The sequence below is a fragment of the Aquarana catesbeiana genome, linkage group LG01 (genome assembly GCF_042186555.1).
Source record: "Aquarana catesbeiana isolate 2022-GZ linkage group LG01, ASM4218655v1, whole genome shotgun sequence".
Taxonomy (NCBI): Eukaryota; Metazoa; Chordata; class Amphibia; order Anura; family Ranidae; genus Aquarana; species Aquarana catesbeiana.
This window is the reverse complement of record NC_133324.1, coordinates 772049530-772071067: the sequence shown is the minus strand read 5'-3', so window position 1 is coordinate 772071067 and position 21538 is coordinate 772049530. Positions and strand designations below refer to the sequence as shown.

Genomic DNA, 21538 nt, shown 5'->3' with positions numbered 1-21538 from the left:
ACCCCACTGTTCTCTGCTGTTCCTCCAATGAGCCCCTAAATAAACTGTTGTAATGGGGGTCTATCAGGAGGAAATACAGAGCACAGTGGTTGACTGGGCATTCAACACACCTAGACTGTCTTTTTGCAGTTTAAGGCAACAATAGCTGCAACAGGGCACATGCCTTGCATCCAAACTAGGGGAGATGATAGTGCTCTGAGTGAGAGCTCCCAATGTTGAAGGGAATGTGAAAGAGATAGGCAACAATGGACTTAAAGAAAGGAAAATGAATGCATGGAAAAAATATTGAAAGGAAAGTAGGCAGATGGAGGCATAAAGAGAGAATAAAAAAAGACAACTAGTGGTGGGATAATAAGAAAGAAGACAAGGGAGACAGACCAGTTCTGTGCTCATTATGTGGGATTCTGAGGATGTTTGGAAGGCACAAAAAGGAACTGTATAATCAGGAGGGGCTTTTCCAGCATCAGTATCAACAATTTGATAATAAAATGAAAACTACCAGTAAATGCCTTACTACCCTGGAAGAAATCCTCAGTCACAGCAAAAAAAAGAATACTTTATCACTAGTGATGAGTGAACCAAACAGCTCAGAAAAGAATATGATATGGATTTTAAGGAAATACCCTATGCAAAGAACAAAAAAAGTGTGGGATTCCAGCCAAAATCTATACCAGACCATTTTCCAAACATGCACAACAAACAAGCTGGCCAGGATAGAGGAGTTAGGAGTGTGCAGCCCCCTTTTGAACTACACGTGATCACATGCCCTCAACATGATATATGACAAGGGCTTCCTCGCTACACCCCTGGCCTGGTGGACATGGGGGTCTGAACTTATCCCCAGATATCATCTGTCCCCCCCCCCCCCTCCCCATGTGAATAACTAACACAATGTTACTCATTGACAAAAAAAGCAAAAAAAAACACATAACACCATGACAGAGTTTGTTCTCAAACACCCCACCACCACCACCACCACCAAAAAAAGAATCCTACAGTGTAAATCCAGCTCGTTTTCTCAGCTCTTTGCACTATGTCCCGGAGGACGCCGGTTTACATTTGTGATTAAAAAGCTGAAAAACTGCCAAGTCAAACTGTAGGAAAGGAGCAGAGCAAACTAAGAGCTCAACTTATTGCAAAGCCCATTTTCTTCTTGTTAATGTGGTTACTGAGGACTAACATTAGATCACCGAAAGAACAAAATGTTAGCACTGTTTAAGGTTTCTGCAGCACACCACATGGATTGACCACTGGGATTGATCTTTATCGTTATGAAGTTACTTGAGCTCAGTGATCTATGAAGCAAGCAAAGCTGGAACACTGGTTCCTGATGTTTACAAATTTGTTTTACCCCTATAAACAAAAGGAATTCTTATGTTTTATGGATCAGTTTCTAGGTTGTAAGCTGTTTCAAAAAAGAAAGCATTCAACTTAGTGTACGGTAACCCAGTTTCATTAATCGGCAGTCATCTATTTAGGGCCACTAGGGATAAGGAGGTAAGAGGAATTGCTTATTCCACAGAGAAACCCAGCTAGACATTCTATCTGTCCTGTAGGTCTCCAGTTCATTGACTGCATCTTCCAAAATCTCTCCTGAAGGACTGTCTTTAGGAAGTCAGTATGCAGAGCATTAATGATCTGCAACAGTGCAGTAAAAACAGCCAGTCAGAGTTTTACTTTTTGCCGGATTAGAGTAGACAAAACAAAGACAATGAAAAGATGATTTCTGAATTGTTATTACCAGATCCTTCACTTAGTTTTTTGTCTTTTTGTGAATATACTTGAAACTGTCAATATGCAGTGCAAAGCTCTTTAGTTTTAATCATGCACTAGTGCTCTATACTGCACTTAGATAATCATAAACAAAAGCTCACTGAGCAGTTCATTAACACGTGCACTAAAATCTCTGCCTTATTAAAAGTAAATGGTGTTTCCTACACTATGCAGATGGCTGAGATCCAAGCCAAGAACTGAGTGCACTATTACTAATCAAACTAAGAAAAATTTAAAGCAAGTATAATCACTGTACAAATGATTATGAACAAATAATCACAGAGCACAATAAATTATGTTTGTTATGTAAGATTGGGTTTTAGGTAATCAGGAAAAAAAATGCGTACATATTATGGACAACAATATCCTTTAAAAGTAATGATAGAATGAGAAGCAATACATTTCTCTGCCTGATACAATTTGGGACATAGCGCCATCTGCTGTAAAAGGAAAGAATCATGCTTCTTACATTAAAAGTGTAGCAAGACTACTCATAAACAGCAAGTATGTTTTAAATTAGTTACATATGTTTTATGAAATTGCAAAGAAAAAAAAATATTACAAAAGATGACAATACTATGATACAATGTTATTCTTAGTAAGTCCCTTAAAAACAATAACACATGTCAACATTAAGATTGTTCTTTTAAGTAGCCAAATCACCTAGCAAATGAAGTAGAAAAGTTATACTTTAATTTAATCAGATTCAGATTTAATCAGTGCAGAGAGACAAGTAGGTAACCTTACTAGACTTTATTTTCAGAGTAAATTTAAACAATGTTAGAGCAAAGCTTTCAAAAGATTATAACGCAATGGGGGTTATTTAAGAAAGGCAAATCCACTTTGCACTACAACTGCACTGCAAGTGCATTGGAAAGTGCACTTGGAAGTGCAGTCGCTGTAGATCTGAGGGGGACATGCAAGGACAATAAAAAACAGCATTTTAGCTTGCACATGATTGGGTGACAAAATCAGCAGAGATTCCCCTCATTTCGGATCTACCCCTCAGATTTACAGCGACTGCACTTCCAAGTGCACTTGCAGTGCACTTGTAGTGCAAAGTGGATTTGCCTTTCATAAATAACCCCCAATGCTATCAGAGGCAGAGATTACATTTTTAGTTGCCTTTATACCTTTCACTGAGTTATCCAGTACTTGAGTTTTCATTGTCAATTACTTTTATAGAACTTCAGAAGCATGTAATCATCCCAACCTTTCAATGTTGCAGCTCAGGCTTGAACTGCCTGATTAGTAACAATAATAACCAAAATTGAGCATTCTGGACCAGTACTGGAAATATGCAGTAGAGTAACAATGCACTAACAATTGTTGCCTGTGTAGTGCATGCACCAAAGTGATACTGCTGCAACTTTATTTTTCATCCCATTTGGTCAATATCTAAGCAATTATACAGTCTCGATTTCATTTTTTTTTTTTTTTTTTTGAGCCACAATTTATTATTATTAGTTACGACCTTTCGGGAACCCCCTTTGCACTGGATAACCACCAGAACTGTTTTTATTTCATTGTATGTATGTGTGGTTTTTGTGTCACCAATTCTTCTGGAAGGTATTGATATATATCCACATGGATGTTTTTCTGTACCATTTTTAACCAAATGTTTCATTAAATTTTGTTTTGAGTACGCTGCTTGGTCATATTTTTGGCTACTTTTACAGTCTGTACTATACAGCTGTTTTTCTCTTCTTACATTTCACAAACCAGCCCATGCACTCTTGATTTTTAGAGAATTAACCTCTTGCCTAACCATTAATGCACTGACAAAAGTAGGCTTTATCTCCCAGTTGCCGCACATATGCATCCACAGGGGCCTGGGGTTGTGTGATGGGAGCATGCTCACTGCATGTTTCCATCACACTGACCAGGCTATTCCAATGACTCCTGCTCATGTGACTGCTTTGGGAGCCAATCCCAGCGTTCACATGGAAAGGAAGGCAAGGTGTGCTGAAGTGTAAGTGGCCCTTTGAATGTGCTTTAATGCTCGTTGTGATCTTTTTAGCTCAATATATTCTGCTCTTTGATTTAAAGAAAAACCTGTGCAGACATAAATATGCAATCTGCCATTCCTAGGTTGCATTTTGTGCTTATCCCTTCACTTCTGGAACAAGCCTGCAGGCTACAATAAAAAAAAAAAAAACGTGATCTAGGCTTACTAAGCTGGGAGCTGGAAACATCAAATTTTTATTTATAGCAAGAAACAGGTAGTTTTTATTCATAAGAATAATGAGATTGTATAATGCTGACAAGTGCCCTATCGATTAATGTACACCACAGATTTTAATGATAGGTTGTTTTCAGGCACATAATAATCAAATCTGTTCAGTGGTCTGTAACATACAGATACAGGAGAAATTATGAGCTAAATAAAAATAAAATGAAAAAGTCAGTTGAGACACTATCTCTGGGACGTAAGTAAATATATGAGACTCAGCAAACCCTCAAGACTATAGTTCCATATAAGTAAAAAAAAAAAATCTGTGGCTGATCAGGATTAAAACATTCTCAATACTCTAAATTAAGGGAGTGATTTAGAACAATAGTTCTCCAGGGCTGTTAAGAGCCTGGAACTTAAGGATTAGACTACCGAGCTTAAACAGTGAAGTCTGTAAATCTTCAGCTATTACCAGCCTCTAGGGACATATTTTCAGCCTGCTTTTCTAAAGTATATTGCTGATGTTTGTAACCAATATTTCTGTGTGATTGATCTGGTCTCTATTCAGTGCAAACATTTAAACCATTCATCTTTTGATTAATCTAATCAGCCTTTGCTCAGTATAAATACGCACTACAGTGTCGAACAAATAATTGGTCAAGGCCATAGCACACAATACCTTCATAATACCTTACAGATTAGTTCTGTTGCATTGTTTGTTCTGCTCCGCAGATATTACTGGTAACAAAGAACTAAAAAGTCTGTAGGTAAGGGAATGATTTGCTAATGGTTTGCATTGTGGTTGCTTTAGACATCGTGGTACTTACACCTTCTTTATAAGATCCTTATATCATAAATAACTGTAAGCTTTGAGATCATGACTTTATTTCTACTTGCAAACTATGCAATAAATGTAGTAATAATAATGAAAATAACAATGCGTGATATTAGATCATCAAGATTAGAAAGGGAAAGCAATCATTGGGACGTCTCTATGCTACAACAAACGTCAATAAACACTCTCAGTAGAGTAATTTTGTGAAGCTAAAGTTTTTGTCTGGGCTAGATTTTTTGGCCAATAGCTCCCCAAAGCTAAAATAATTCAGTGAAATACATTTTGCACTTTTAAATGAAACAAAAGCAAGCAGCATTTGTTAAAAATTGAGATAGGCAAGGCATTATTCATTTGAAATCTAAAGTTAACAGTCAGCTGGCACTTTCATGTATTCTAAGAAGTCAGTGCTAGAGATGTGAAGAAGGCAGCTTGCAAAGTAGATCAATATACTAACCTAACAGAACCAATACATTTACAGTGTGCAGTGCCAGACTAGTGAAGAAGACAACTGGCTTGGATTAGCTGTTTCCCAGAATGCACATAGGTGCTTGAAAATATTGTATACAAAGATCCAGCATACAGGAAATAATGGAACAGATCTTCAATGAACAGTAAATGCAGTAAAGACTGAAGCTGATGTTGAGAAGCTGAAGAAAATGAATTGTGGCCAAATTTAAAAAGTCATTCAACGGCAAGCGCTCCTTCCAGATACCAAAACAGTGGTTGGAAGGTGTCCTCTCCTGGTGAGGAGTGTCACACCATGAGCTAATTATCTGGGCAGTGGCAACCTTTTGCCAATTCATCATCAGATATGCATGTTTTGCTTCTTTCTTACACAGCTTAGGAGCTGGTGAGTGAGTAACGGTGGCAGTGTTTTGGTGACACACTTGGTGACATATGTTTTATGCTGGTGAAGGATTATGATTGACCACAGTGGCTACTGAATTACTGAACGGAATTTTCACTTCCAATGAGAACACTAACTTTGCCATTAATTGGATTATTTCATTTGAATTTATTAATAATATACACATAGGTTTATTTTTTTGCACTTTGTGATTTGTACTTAATTTTCTTTGGCACTGCTCACACTTTCATGTGTACGCCTTCAATAAGAGTGGTATACGCCACTATGTAAGACTACAGTGGTTCTCAAGGTGTTTTCTGCATATATGAACGTGTAGTCCAGTGTTCAGATCATTATTGAACACAGCCAGTCATAAAAGAAATACACATAACAGAAATTCAGCACTTAGGAAGAACACAATGTTGTTGGCTGAATATTCCAACTGGTTAATATCCTCTTTTATGGTGATGGTGATGCAAAAGTCTATCCAAAGTTGTTACTGGTACCCAAAGAAAGCTGGGATTGTCATGCTTCCAAGTATGCGATAACGATACTTTTAATTTTATGAATACGCTTTTATTTTTATACCATTCCAGATTTCAGACACAATCAAGTTTAAATGAATTAAAAAAAAAAAAAAACAATAAAGTGTTGATTTGTAAAAAAAATGTAATTTGTCAACCTGAAAGGAAAGCAGACACCCACAGATGTTTTGTTTTTTGTTTTTTTGTTTTTTTTAGACAGCACTAAAATGCTGGGTAACCAAGTAATAAAAAGTAAAAAGTAATAAAACCAAAATCAAACGGAAGATTTAAAGCACTTGCCTTGGATACTGGAACCACTGTTTTGGGATTCCATGGTGGCCTGTCAAGTAAACATAAACCTAGGAATTTGGTTATATGACTTCTAATATAGGGGATGATCAACCAGTCCATAGTTTGATCTTTTCAATCAGCAGAGATCAAATGACAAATTGCCTAGACATTTTGACTACATGACCATTTTTGTAGTTTAAATCCCTCTATAGTACTCCTATAGGCTCTATAACCCATAACTATGCTCATTATTACTGCCCCTGTATATTCTGCATCCACCATGCAAATGCCAAGTGGCCATACTGTATCCTTTATCACTTTCTGCCCCCAAACCCACCTTGGCTTATGTGGGCATGATATCTGATTTTATTACTCCGATACCAAGGCTAGTTAATCAGCTTTAGTAAAAAGCAAAAGGGGTGCCACAAGGCAATTGGCCCAGAGAGCAAAAGTATTAAAGTGTATCTAAACCCAAGAACAAAATGTTAATACATTGCAGCTACCTTCCTTCTTAGCTGTGGTGGCTGAATTGGTTTTCTTTTTCATACTTTTTTCTTCTTTATGTTCACCTCATGGTCCTGCCAGGAACACACATCCTGTCCTAGGGTGAAAACTTTATTGTTTCTAGGTAGAGCAGCATTTTCACCTTAGGAAGAACCTGTGTTAGGACTATATAACACCCCCTCCATAATGTGTGGGGGGGGTGTTTTGTAGTCAACAGAGATAGAGAGCAATACTCACAGATAACAGTCCAGAGGCAGAGAGCACAGAAAGTTATAACCTCAAAAGAATTCTGGCTATATGAACAGCTCTTTTTCGCACTTATCGAACAGATATAATAAAATGCTTTCAATGGTATGTTTAGCAGACCAGAAGGGAGCAAATAAAATAAATTTATTGTCAGGGTTTACATATACTTTAATCCAGCTCTGACAGCACAGCAAGCGAAATAAACAATTTAAACAGCATTATTGTATTACACAGAAGGAACTTTTTTAACATTTGAAGACAACACTTTAATGTATCTATGGTTACAAGTTTATACGTGTCCCAAGAGTATACTATTAGAACAGTTTGCAACTGCCAACAATAATTCTATTTCTATTGATTGATGGTGTTCATAAAGATTGATAAAATCTGAAAACAAATGTCATTGTCTCTGTCATTCTCCTTGGAAATGTCTTAGTACAGATATTTGTATGACTGATTAATCGTTTGTGTTTGTCATTTCACACGCCTTGTAACCTAGTAATATAGCATTGCAGATAGAAAAACAAAAAAGGTGCATCTAGTTTTAGCTTTTGTGTTGTATTACTGCTGATCCACCAGGCCTCCAACTATGCAAAGGTCAAAGGGCAAAAAGGACAGATATGCAGTTCCAACTACATTGACAGTGATCCGCTGAGAGAATGAAATGACCCCTCGTCACCCCCCACAGCCCAGCGCTCCAGTGAGCCTTGGAGGGCAGAGCAGAGAGCAAGAGACTGACAGTCACAGCTCTCTGCTCAGAGCGGAGGGGAGAACTGAGTGATTGGCAGTGTTTGATCACTCAATTCTCAGCGCAGAGGCTGTGTGGGACAGATGCAGCATTGAATTGATGCTAAATCCACCTAGGTGAGTATACATTTTTATTCTATTTTTTTCATACTCCATACTTCTCATTTAAGGTTAGGTTCACATTACTGTGTTTTGAAAATACACACAAAATCATGTGCGTTCCTGACACACTGAGAAGCATGCTGCTCTTTAACAGATGTGTGGGGATGCCAATCAGGGCAGCTGATAGGGGGGGACCACCGGCCCTCTTGTAGGGGGTCCTGAGTACACAGGGGGCCCAAAAAATAGAGGTGGATTAGTGACGGATGACAATTGTGTCTCTCTTCCTCCAGAAGATGAAAGCTGATCTCTGTGAGTTTGTACAGCTCCAGGTGGCTCAAGCTACATAAATGAACCACTGATTCACACTGTACAGACCACAGCACCCATATGAATGAGTCCCAAGACCTTATCCACAAAGAGCTTTATTTATTAACTCAGTATTATCTTTTAGATTTAGCAGGAATTCTGTGAGTTATGTTGTATTTGCTAATAATGATTTTTATTGTATTTTTATTGAAATATAGCTTTATCATTTTCTTTGGGGGCCCTGTCAGGTAGTCTATATGGGGCCCCGCGATTTGTATCAGCAACCCTGATGCCAATTCATTCTTAATGGCAACCTCATGCATTGGCGAATGGGGGTCAGAGACTTTTTTCTTTGCATTTCTCGTGGATAGGGCAGTCCAAGCTCAGTGTGCTGATTGGTCTGGGGATATTTCATGCAAATAATTTGCATGCCTAGTGACTGCTGCACACAGCCTCAACATGCATCAATTCAGCACATTTTTTTTCTTTTAATGTTAGGATTCACTGGGTAAGTCATGTTAAATGGACTAGCAGCAAAAATTAACATATATAAAAATGCACCTGCAGCATTGTTTGAAATAGACAACTTCATGTTTAAAGTTCCCAGATGCACACTGTGTCATGAGGACTGTGGGTGTCTAAAAGGTTGCGTGTCTGTGGGTATTGGAAGGATGTGTGCTGGAAGATTGTGAGTCTGTAGGTGTTGGAAGATTGTGTGTCTGTAGGCATTTGTAAGGTTGTGTACCCTATTGGTGTCTGGAAGGTTGCATGCCTGTAGGTTTTGGGAAGGATGTGTGGGGATAATATAGGGTTCAAATATATGAAGAGACACTGGAGGCTGTAGGATGCCCCATTATTTTTTAGAGGTAGCCTGTTGATATGTTAACAATGCAAGGGGAATAAGATCTAGGAGCAACAAAGAGAAAAGAAACATTTGCAGCATGGTGGCATGGGGTTTAGGGGTTTGCAGCATGGTGGTGTGGGGCTTAGCAGTTAAAACAGGTGGTGAGTGGATGACATAAATTACCTCCTCTCAAATGCCCTTTGAAAAGAAATCTAGTGCAGATCCTTTTTCAGAAGGCACAGCTGGTATAAATGAGCCCTAGGAGAGGAAAAAATAATTTCCCAGTGAGCAATGATCATGCATTCTATTTCTGTTGAAGACCAATGTACTGTTATTGTCTCCATTGAACACTGATTCACATTTAGTGTTAGCGTAAACGTGCCTGCATACAATTTCAGCAGCATCCTAACTCCTGAAGTTACAGCAGAATCTCAATCAGTTCTGAAGGGCTTTTTTTATGCCAAATCTTTTCAACCCCTTCTCTCCTCCTGTGCATTTCTATTGGTGAGTGAGACAAGTCATCAAGCTGATGGGCCTAAAGCAATGTGTGTGTGTGTGTGTGTGTGGGGGGGGGGCAAGATAGGAATAAGCTCTGGCACTACCTGAGTAGAATAGCCTAGGCTTTATACCTGCAAAACTTTATTTTTAAAGTAAACCTTCGATAAGAGAACAATAGAATGGCCTTTGATGACCTTCTGAAAATGTTAGTTGCCTAGCTTTTACGCTTACCAGCACTTTTTTAGTCATTGACCCAGAAAAAGTATACAGAAAAGGTGAGAGAAGGGTCAGAAGGGATAGAAGCCCTATTGCGGTTTGCTTTTTCTAGGTTAGTGACTTAAAGCGGACCTTCAGTCATTTTTTCAACTTTCCGTCTAATAAATCTTCTGCCCTTGTTGTTTTAACTTTGGATAGTAAAACATTTTTTTTTCTGTCAGTAAATACCTTATACAGCACACTTTCTGTTTCTTGTCTGGTCATTAGTCTAGGCTTATGACATCATGCCCAGCTCTCTCTCTCTCTCGTGAGAGTTTGGCAGGAAGGGAGGGGGGATGAGTCATAAGAGGGCCAATGAGAGCTGCAGGGCTGCAGAGCTGGAGGTGTGCCTCTGTGTGTGTGTGTAAATCCAGGAAGTGAACAGGCAGCAGCTTCAGCTGCCCTCAGTTAAAATGGCTGCCGCCAGACTCAATGGAGGGAGATTTCTGCAACATATTTGGCAAGTACAGAATCACAGTATATATATAAAATAATATGCAAAGTGGTTGAAGGGATGCTTCAGAATGGCAAAGATATTTTTATTACAAATTATGTGGGAAGACTGCAGTTCCTCTTTAAGGTGTTAAACCCAGAGCGTGGACATGACAGCCAAGGAACAAGTAACTGCATAATAAGAAATCATCAGTAGCAGTCACTATGTCTTTCTTTGTATACGTTTCCTATAAGCAGTGAGTCCTCCTTCAAACCACTTTAAACTGCTTTGTATAATAATCTCATAATGCTGTATAACTAGCAATTATGCTGCTAAGGAACTGCTGTGATTTTATATTTTCTATTAATGGTTTCATGAAAATTCCAGTCTAAAATACTACATCATCTAATGCAATTTTAAAATTTTTGGAGGCACAGTAATTCTTGTCACTGAGTATGATCTAATGAATGTGCACAATCCCATATCAAATCCCAGCATTCCAGAAATGTCTAAATTCTGCAGTGGTTGGAGATTACAGCAATAGTTATGTGCACCACCACTGAACTTGCCACAAAGAATCACCACATGTATTTAGCTGCTGTAGTCTCCATATATTAAATGACTTTTTTTCACCTACCTATTGAGGACAACCTTTGGCAATTCATATCCCTTCATTGTATTTAGAAAATATATTTTTTTTTATTTCGAGACAACAGTTCATCATCTGATTACAGGTTTATACATAGCAAATGGCTGCCATGATCCTATTCATATTGATTGATTGTGTTTATAAAAATTGATAAAATCTGAGAACAAATGTCATTGTCTCCATCATTCCCCTTGGTATTGTCGGAGTGCAGATATTTGTATGATTGATTAACTGCCTGTATTTGTCATTTCACACTCCTTGTAACATAGCAACAAAGAGTTGAAAAAGAACCTAAGCCGATCAAGTTCAACCTAATCTAATTTTGATATCGTTCTAATACTGCTTATTCAAATGGCTGCACGCTTTGTAAATAAACTCAAGAACTGAAGCACTGTATTTTTTTTTTTTTATATCGAGGAAGTTAGGTATTAATTGGAAATATGTATTTTAATGAATTGTTTACTGTTTCAATTATTTCTCATCTCACATACGTAAAAAATTGAGAATCGTAATCTTAAAGAAGAACTCCAGCAGACACTACTTGCATTAAAAGCTCATTATAACTTAGAAATTTTTAACCCTTTCAATTGAAGAGGTGTATTTTTATGACCGATAATTAGTTATGCTCCTGTGATGGGCCAGTGTTTTTCCTCAACATATCAAATACTCAGAATATATCTGAACTAGGAAAACACTTAGCTCCTGCTTCTCATTGAGAAGGGAAACAAAACCTGATTAGGCTGCATGGAAACCTCCCAATAAGATAATAAGATTTGTGTGCATTATAACTAGCCCTTCCACTGTCCAAATTACCTATTATCCAGGGAGGCTCCTAATTGGTTTAAACCTCATCTCATCAGTCATTTTCATTGGGGAGTATTTACAAAGCAGTGCAGTCAGTCAATATGATGTAGTGAAGGAGAGATGTGAATAAAATAAGATTCTGGATATGGTGTCAGTCAATTAAATGTTTAAACTGAAAATATCAAAGTGAAACCACCATGTTAAGCTGTTAGGCTGCATTCATACCTTTCCATGCACATTTTCATGCATTGCCATTAGAAGACTCGATAACGCTCATCAACACATCAAAAATGGAAAACCCAACATCAACATATCATACAGATGTAATCTAGTCCCATTAAAAACAATGGCTAACCTATGAACATGCATTGTTATGCATCAGAATGTGTACATTAAATTGCATAGATGTGAATAGATCCAAAAACCACATCAGTTTAGAGTGATGGCTCAAAACAATACAAATACTGCTATCATCAAACAAAGGATCCAAATAATATAATATATCTAGACTCTCTAATACCCCCCCCCCCCCCGCATACAAATCCTCATGCACTACTTATAAGTAGTGCATTTCTCTTGGATCACTACAGTAAATGTGTTTAATTTGTTATCAGATTTCTATTTTCTTAGTCTTTTAGTAAACAATTGTCAAGACTATGCACATGAAAATAATTACATATTCTGAACAAGCAAAAGCAGCTCTTTGAAAGAAGAAAAAAACTCACTCACTTCTGCAGCTGCAGGCATTTTGGAGAAATTCATCTTCAAAATGCCCAATAAAGACACAGAAAACATACAAGCAGAAAACAATGTACTTGTAGGCGGTTAGGAACTAACTGAAACCCATCTTGGAGTCTTTGCTGTGATCTTGTGATAAGTGAATGTCTACATTTTTCTGTGCTATTTATACTGCTGATGTTTTTGCTCCCGCCTAGGACTAAAGCTGTATACACTGACATACATTGCATGTGAACACACAAAGGCAGCCCTGAAGCTGAGCCCAGCATGCAAGCCCTGCCATTGCTCCTCCTCTAATGTGTTACTGCAGCCAGGTCTAGGAGGATGAGGAATGGTGATAGGAATATTGGGACATGAAGTCTCAAACAAGGTGATCACAGTACCTGCTCAGTATGTGCTTCCCAACCAGATATTTGGGAAAGTGCTGCTCAATCATCCTAAAAACACCTGTTTGTGAGCAGGGCCGCCATCAAGTGGGTACAGCCCATACACTTGTAAGAGGCCCCAGCATCTGGATGGGCCCGGCCGACTGGCAGGGATGTGAGAAGGCAGGGGCGGGTGCTGAGGAGCTCTGTGGATGCTCCTGTATGTGTGAGTCGGCAGGCTGCTGCTCTGTCATGAGCTGACATCGGGCTCTTTGCTGCCACCTCTGGCCATTTCCTGCATGTGGAAACAAGAACTGGGACTAGGAGCACCTTACAAGTAAGGGCTGTTGTGCGAGGGGGGCTGTGTGTGTGACTGTGTACATGCATGTGTGTGTACATGTCTCTGTGTGTGTACATGTTTCTCTGTGTGTGTACATGTCTGTGTGTGTACATGCTTGTGTGTGTGCTTGCCTGTGAGTGTGTACATGTCTCTGTGTGTATACACGCCTGTGTGTATACATGCCTGTTTGTGTACATGCTTATGTGTGTACATGCCTATGTGTGCACATGTCCTGTGTGTGTGTGTATATGCCTGTGTCTCTATAAGTGCATGTCATATACACACATGTGAGGAGGGGGCTGGGCTGAGAGCTTACAGGTGTGAGGGGAGCTGAGAGCGTACAGGTGTGAGGGGGGCTGAGAGCATACAGGTGTGAGGGGGGCTGAGAGCGTACAGGTGTGAGGGGGCTGAGAGCGTACAGGTGTGAGGGGGGCTGAGAGCGTACAGGGGTGAGGGGGGCTGAGAGCGTACAGGGGTGAGGGGGCTGAGAGTGTACAGGTGTGAGGGGGGCTGAGAGCGTACAGGTGTGAAGGGGGCTGAGAGCATACAGGTGTGAGGGGGGCTGAGAGCGTACAGGTGTGAGTGGGGCTGAGAGCGTACAGGTGTGGGAGGTCTGAGAGTGTACAGGTGTGAGGGGACTGAGAGGGTACAGGTGTGAGGGGCTGAGAGCATACAGGTGTGAGGGGGGCTGAGAGCATACAGGTGTGGGGGGGCTAGAGTGTACCTGTGTGCGGGGGGCTGAGAGTGTACAGGTGTGAGGGGGCTGAGAGTGTACAGGTGTGGGGGGGGCTGAGGCACTGAAGGACTTGGTGGGATGGCTAGTGGGCAGATTTGGTGGGACAGCCAGTGGGCGAGACCCTGGGGAATGTTGGTGGTCAGGCTCGGGGGGGGGGGCAGGCCTAAAGCTGTATAAGGGACCCCACAATTTCTGATGGCTGCCTGTTTGTGAGTACTTTAATTAAAGAAAATGCTTTTCAGGGAATTGTTTTATTCATGAGGACTTATACTACTTAAATAATAAATTACATTATATTAAATGCAGCTAGAAAGCCAGATATAGCTATTAGGACCGATTACTGCTTGCTATGAGCTTGTAAAAATTTAGTGTTCATAGTCTTAGCATATGTACATTTTATATTTAAAGTACATCTAGTGTGCAAAGCCCTTATCTTACTTTGGGCAAATGTGAAAAAAAGAAAAGATCACATGAAAAAAAAAAAAAGGATAAAATGTTGCCATTGTTATTATGATTCACATAAAGGAGCAGAATTCTAAAAGTTTTCTCATCTCCATTCATTTTTTTTAATATTTGGTGCGAATGAGAATAAGACACATAAGGATTTGACAATTTTTTTTTATATTCTTTCGTGTCGGTTACAGGGGGAAGGGTTTTTACTCACCTCTACTTTCAATGCCAATACTGTTAGTAGTTTAGATCTAGATCAGGCCTTTGCCTATCATTTCAAGCTTGTATTTGAACAGTTACTCAGATTTTCCCAGCACAATAATAAAATAGTAGGATGGTGCCACACAAGCTGAAGAGCTGTGCAAAGTATCTACAGATCTTAGCATCTGTGTTATACTCATGACAGAATGAGAATGTGTAAGGAACTTTAAGTTTTTTTTTACTTTGATACTGTTCTCTAACTGACCTTCACTTCAGTTGGTATCTATGACAGCTGTCATTGCAGAAACTAAGCTTACATGGCACCTTGACACTTAGGAAAAACTCATTTGTTTTTAAAGAAGAGCATCTTAAACACATTTTATAAAGTCACATAAAATATATATTTTTTTATAGAATTGACGTGAGAAACAACCTATTATTGCTAACCAGTTTTTTTTTTTTTTTTTTTACAAAATGCTAGTTGCCTGGTTGTCATCCTGAGCCTCTAAATTTAATGCTTTCAGTTACTAACCTGAAACAGGAATGCAAATAATAATTTCTGTCTGCATACTTCCGATAGGTCAATTACTCAATGATACAAAAGTGTTGAAGTCCGTGGGCCCCAATAACCTGGTAATTAGCATTTTCAGAGGAAGGTAAGCAGTAGTAGTTCCAATGTTTTTTTTATATATATTTATATAGTGCCAACAATTTAAACAGCCCATATTGCACATTCACATCAGTCCCTGCATTCAAGGAGCTTGCAATCTAAGGGGTGGATTTAATAGACTCTGCACTTTGGAAGTGCAGTTGAGCTTAGCAAATGAGGGAAAGCTCTGTCGACTTTCTTTACCCAATACTGCGCAAGCAAATGCTGTTTTTTTTTTGTTTTTTTTGCATGCGAATGGGTAATCTTTGTAAAGTGAAACTTCATCTCATTTACTAATCTCTGGAGCAGCTGCACTTCCAACATGCACAGTCTATTTGCCTAGTAATTCTACCCCTAAGGTCCCTATCTCATACACATACTAGGTTCAAGTATGTGAGGAAACCCATACAAGCACAGAGAAAGCATGCAAACTCCACGCAGATAGTGTCCTGACTGGGAATTGAGCCAAGAACCCTAGCGCTGCAAGACAGGTGTAATAACTACTAAGCTGCTTATTTTGGGATACGTTTGCTTAAAATGTAGGTAAAAGGACATGATAAAAACACACATTCTGGGTTGTATTTGCAATAATATATCCATCAATAAAACACAATTTGAATATGTATGAATTTGGATTTTAAGCATAAACTAAAGTATATATTGATAGAATTTTCCTTTAAGGTTATCCCAAAGATAAACACCAACCTAAGAAGCTGCTGATTGAAGTGGTCACTCTCGTACCCCACCGGTCATATGCTAGACTGTAGATTCACAGCAACCCATAGAAGTAGTACACACCATAAATATCATATACGTCTGCTGCAATTCAAGACGTTTCCCCTTAAACAGATATAATTTCTAATAGATTTGAAACATCACAGTTGCACATACAAAAGGCTACAAATGTTGCAGAGAAAGACAATTTTATTTCTATGTCTAGCATTGCTGTCAATGTGCATGCACATAAATGCTAGCCCAGCTAAAATGACACTGTTATAACTTAGTATTCATCAGCTGCAACTTTGTAACACCAATAAACCATGCTTATCAATATGCAATAGTTCCTGGTTTTAATTTGGACAGAACAGATTCATAGTTCATGTTCAAATGAAGAGATATCACTGCCTTGTCTTAGAAGCTGAAGGAATAACAACTGAAAATGAAAAATGAAAGTTGACAGCAAGGAAGCAGATTATCCAGGCACTGTCAGAAACATGATATGTAGATCCAATCAGGATTTTCAATTATTATTATGCGTACTTCTGTCTACTGCACCACAAATAAGTACGGGGGCTGCTCTGCTTCAGAAATCCCCCTGTCAAACAGTCTCAGCTTCTAAACTTTTTTTTTTTTTAATGAGAACATGACACATATTGGTTGATTGGGTAATATAATATTTTCATTCTTGGTGAAGGGAACCTGTCTTCAGTGCAAACAACTAACTATGTTTATGGGGAAAATGGGAAACTTTAATTACTTGCTAAAAAAAAAAAAAAGAACTATGAGAAATCTTTTTTTACACCTATCTAGGTGGATGCAGGATCAGTCCGATGCTGCATCTGTCCCCCTAGGCTCTCAGGCTGAGAACGGAGCAATCAAACACTGTTGATTGCTCAGTTTTCAGAGCTCCCCGAGCAGAGACCTAGTGACTGTCAGTCACCGGCTCTATGCTCCCCCCCCCCATGCTCAGGAGGGGGTGGGAGCAGCCAACTCAGGCTCTCAGAGGCTTGCTGGGAGGCTGAGCTGGTCCACGCATGTGGGAAGATCCCGAGCATATGGTCCGGCTCTGTGACGTCAGCCGACAATGGGTTTGAGCCAGCTGCCTGTTGAAAATGGTGTCACAGAAGTGCAGAACGATCTGCACTTCTGTGATTCACAGGAGCAGTACAGCCAAAACAAGCTTTGGCTGTACTTCTCCTTTAAGCAATAAGGTCCTAATGTATTGATAGACTAAATATTGCCCTGTCCAGCAATCAAAACGTCCAAATAAAAGTTTTGATAATGATATCTAAAGTGAAATGCAAACACTTAGAAGTGTCTGCAGAAATCTATCCTCATGATTTAATATCAGTAATCTATAATCTATAGATAGGCTTGTGCACAGGGTGTGCTGGGTGTGCATGGGCACACCCTAATCACCCAATGTGGCTCATATTCCCCCTGTTTAAACCCCTGATATTTCACCAAATAGAAAAAGGTCCTATTGTTTTTCTTTTTTCTCCTAAATAAATTTGTAAAAAATAATACAATATAAAATAATAAAAATGAAAACTACTGACACCATCCACTGCCCTACTGACACCAATCTCTGCCCTTATGACACCATCTACTGCTCTACTGACACCATCCACCTCTCTACTGACACTGTCAGTATATATACAGTACAAATGCACACACACACACATATGTGTTTGAGCTTTAGGGTGCAAACCCTAATGCAATAGGCTGCACACACCTATGAATCTATATCTATAAACAGGTAAGAGAACTTGGGTCACAGCTCCAACTTGGCTCCGAGCACTTTGCACATTACGCATCCTGGACTCCTATGGTCACTAAATGATAAGGACATTTATGATCAGGTACCTCAAGGCACCCAGGGCTCAATTCTGCTTTTTCAGTTTTTAATGAAGGTTAATTTTAATACCTCATAAAATAACATATAACCTTAAATTCACACAATCCCATAACCATTTAAAAGCAAGCAATATACACATACAATTCCTCTACACAACTACCTTGTACTAAACACCAAACACTTTAATATAGTCATTTTTTTTATTTGCAAGTCTTTACAACAAGCTTTTTCAGCTAACACAAGAGAAACCTTTTGATAAGAGTTGGATCAAGGATAAGGTGATGGTGTGGTCCATAGCAACCGATCCAACTAAGTCCCTAAATCTTAACCAACGCTAAAAATGACAGATGGTTCTCATTGCTACAGGCACCTTCATTTTCCTCCATAGTCAGCCCAGACTTTTAACAAGTGCAAGCTCATCACCTGCTACTCTGATAGAAGTTTCCCAGGGCAACATTTTCATCACATACAAAGAGAAGCCTTGCAGATTGCGTTACCTATTGAGCATTGCTTTAGGAAGCATTACCTATTAAGCTTATTCAGATTACAAAGAGCAGATTGAAAGACTAGGCAGAATCTCTGTCCAGCAGGGCCAAGCAATTAAGGTCCATGTGGCTTACCTGATCTGCTCCATCGGTGGATTTCATGAGCTGTTTCTCCTTATATAAGGACCAAAGACCAATATTAGGCAGGAAAATTAAAGCCACTGTAAAGAGCAAAATCATCTGAAAGAACCTTTTCTGCTTTCTCTTCATGGCAGTAGAAAAGTGTGTCAATGGTCGTTGAACTTGAATAATCCACAAAGATTTCCCAGAAAATGGGGAGCAGCTACTTTGTACCCTCAAACTTTAGCAGTTGGGTGAACCAGGGGAAGCTTTTTTTTTTGTACATTTGAGATCCACAATCATTTAGGTGACATCCCTTGCAAATGAAATAATAAATGTATTTCCTTTATAACAGACACATGTATCAGTGCTGGTGGCAAGCCAATCAGATCTCAGCTTTTAATGGGACAACCAGGTGAAGAGTGTCAAAGTATTGTATGGTGCGGGTGAAAGAGAGAGAGTTTACAATACATTCTAAAGTTTCATTGCTTTGGCCAACCTGTCAAGAAGAAGATCCTAAGCAGGTAGATGTATAGATGAACAATAAGCAAAGAGTTGTCCTAGACAGCGCTCTCTACTTTTAATAGTTCCCAACAGATCCTTGTGCTCATCAGTGCAGGACACAACCAGCCGACAATAGCACACAATGCCATGCCCTGATCGATCTCCAAGAATATCTTCAGATCGTCATGCCTCAGTGAGGTGACCAGAGGACAATGAGAGAAGACACAATGAAATCCTCTTCTCCCAGTACACAGAGGCAGATGTGTGGAGGAGAACTCCAGTCCCTACTGGTGGAAAACACGTGGATGAGCTGTATACCGGTGCTTACAATCCCTCCCAGTCCCACTCTGCTCTATAAACAAGCTGGGAGCTGGAGGGTGCCTGGAGGGGAGGAGGAGGGCTGATGATGAGGATGATGAGGAGGAGGAGGTGGTGCAGGGAGGATCGAGGCGATGCTGTCACACTGCACCGTCCATGTAACCAGCAAGCAGCGCACAAATCATCTCCTTGCAGACCAAGCCTTTGACAGTGTCAGGAAGAAGCCTCCGATCATCAGACGTGGGGCAGGAGAAGCGATCCGACAACTTCCAGGCTGACTTGTGTCCCCCCAACTTTTCAAGTGATCTCAGCGGTTGGATATGACATATTGGAGGCTGCCGATCACTTGCTCGGCGCTGTGTGCGAGCAGTAGGCTCACTCCACTTGTCTCCGTACTGCTGATGCTGCTGCTGCTGCTGATGCTGACACGGAGGCTGATGTAGGAGTGGAGGAAGGGGGAGGTGGGGATATGAACACTGGGACTAAACAGGCAGCTGGCTCTGGTCCTCAGCTCAGAGGATGCTGCTCCTCCTGTCTCCGAGGGTATTAACATGCTGCTGCCATGTGGCTCTCCGTCTCCGACAAAAAAAAAAAAAAAGGAGGAGGCTGCACCTTGTCATCCCTTTACTTCATGTCTAGGCTTCACATTGTCGCCGTACACTCACGTGAATACTATCGTAGTCAGCGCAGGGAGTTCGCTCCACGACGTTAGTGCAGCTGCGACTTCATCCTATTGTCAGCGCAGCTTTCGCGTTTTTGCTAAATGCGTTTTTTTTTTTTTTTTTTAGAAGGGCTCATTCACACCAGAAACTGAATGTTAAGGCCCCGTTTATACTGATGCGGTCTGCTGCATCGCATGTCATTTGTATAGGAATCGCACCGGATTTCCCGTACAAATGACATGCAAATTCAGTGCGGTGCAAATTGAGCCATACATTATGCACCAAAAACCAGCAGTGATCCATTCATAAGGGGCGCAGGAGCGCCAGCCCCTAATCTCCATGCAGGGCGCCAGACGCATAGGGGTTGATTTACAAAAGGCAAAAAGACCGTGCACTTTGCAAAGTGCAGTTACACTCTCCATGTGCAGTTGCTCCAGAGCTTAGTAAATGAGGTAAAGGTTCACTTTGCAAAGAATACTCAATCACATGCAAGGAAAATTTAAAAAACTGCATTTTTGATTGCACTTGAGTGGATGATAGAAGTCAGCAGAGGCTCTGCTCATTTACTAAGCTTTGGAGCAACTTCACTTGCATAGTGCAACTACTCTTTGCATAGTGCACAGTCTCTTTGCCTTTAGTAACTCAACCCCATACAGTTCTACGGCTTTTTATTTTTATTTTTTTTTGTGAAGCATGTGATCAGCGTTGCCAACCTAACAGATTGAAATTTACTGACACGACATCCAAAATTTACTGGCACAGCCACGTTTTTACTGACATTTCCAAAATTACAGTTTTAAGTACAAATTTCACTATTTAGGCTACAAACAAGTACAATATGTAATTAGCAATGTGATTTAAGGTAGATAATATGGCAAAAAACATATTTCTTATTTTATATATAGTAAGTAGCTCAGGAGGGCAAGAAATTAGAATGGGTAGCACACACAAGAAATTGACTCTCACAGTGATACTGACAGCAGTGTGCAGCAGTACAGATTACTGACACAACACGTCCTCTCTTGAGTCACAGTTTCTCTCCAAGCCCGGTGGTCCCTCCAGTCCAAACAGCACTGAGGCTCCTGGCCTGCCTTGCTCCCATCCCGCAAACCCACACACAAGGCTCTGGCCACTCTGCTTGGGTCCCTTGTACCATGACATCACAGGACATGCTCAGGCACCGCCTCAAACAGAGCCGCCCAAACACATTGGAGCAGGCACTCATATGGTCTCGGCTGCCTCCGGGCCGAGCGTCACAGCCATATTTTTTACTGGCAACCTTTTCTTTTTACTGGCATTTACTGGCAGGAGAAAATTGCCTGTTTTTTACTGGCTGCCCGTAAAAATACTGATGGTTGGCAACACTGCATGTGATTAGAGCTGGAGGCTCTAATCGGCTTCAAAAGGGTTAGGCTCTCTGCGCCCTGAGCCCACCCACTCGTGACAATAGTGAATTAACATTCGCTATTGTCTTTCTGCTTCTCCGCATGGCCAATCAGGACAGGAAACGGGTCCTGAGATGGGATTGGCCAAGAGGAGAAGCAACCAGATTGGCCGGGAG

At 40.2% G+C, this 21538-nt stretch overlaps 1 protein-coding gene across 1 annotated transcript in view; it reads right to left on the bottom strand.

Annotated features, from left to right (window-relative positions):
* Window positions 1-19905, bottom strand: part of GALNTL6 (polypeptide N-acetylgalactosaminyltransferase like 6) — a 2428129-nt gene extending 2408224 nt beyond the window's left edge. The window contains exon 1 of the mRNA XM_073606417.1: window positions 18509-19905. Coding sequence (XP_073462518.1) covers window positions 18509-18643 — 135 coding nt within the window. The 5' untranslated portion in view covers window positions 18644-19905. The remainder of the gene's footprint in view (window positions 1-18508) is intronic.
* Between the last annotated feature and the right edge of the window lie 1633 nt (window positions 19906-21538).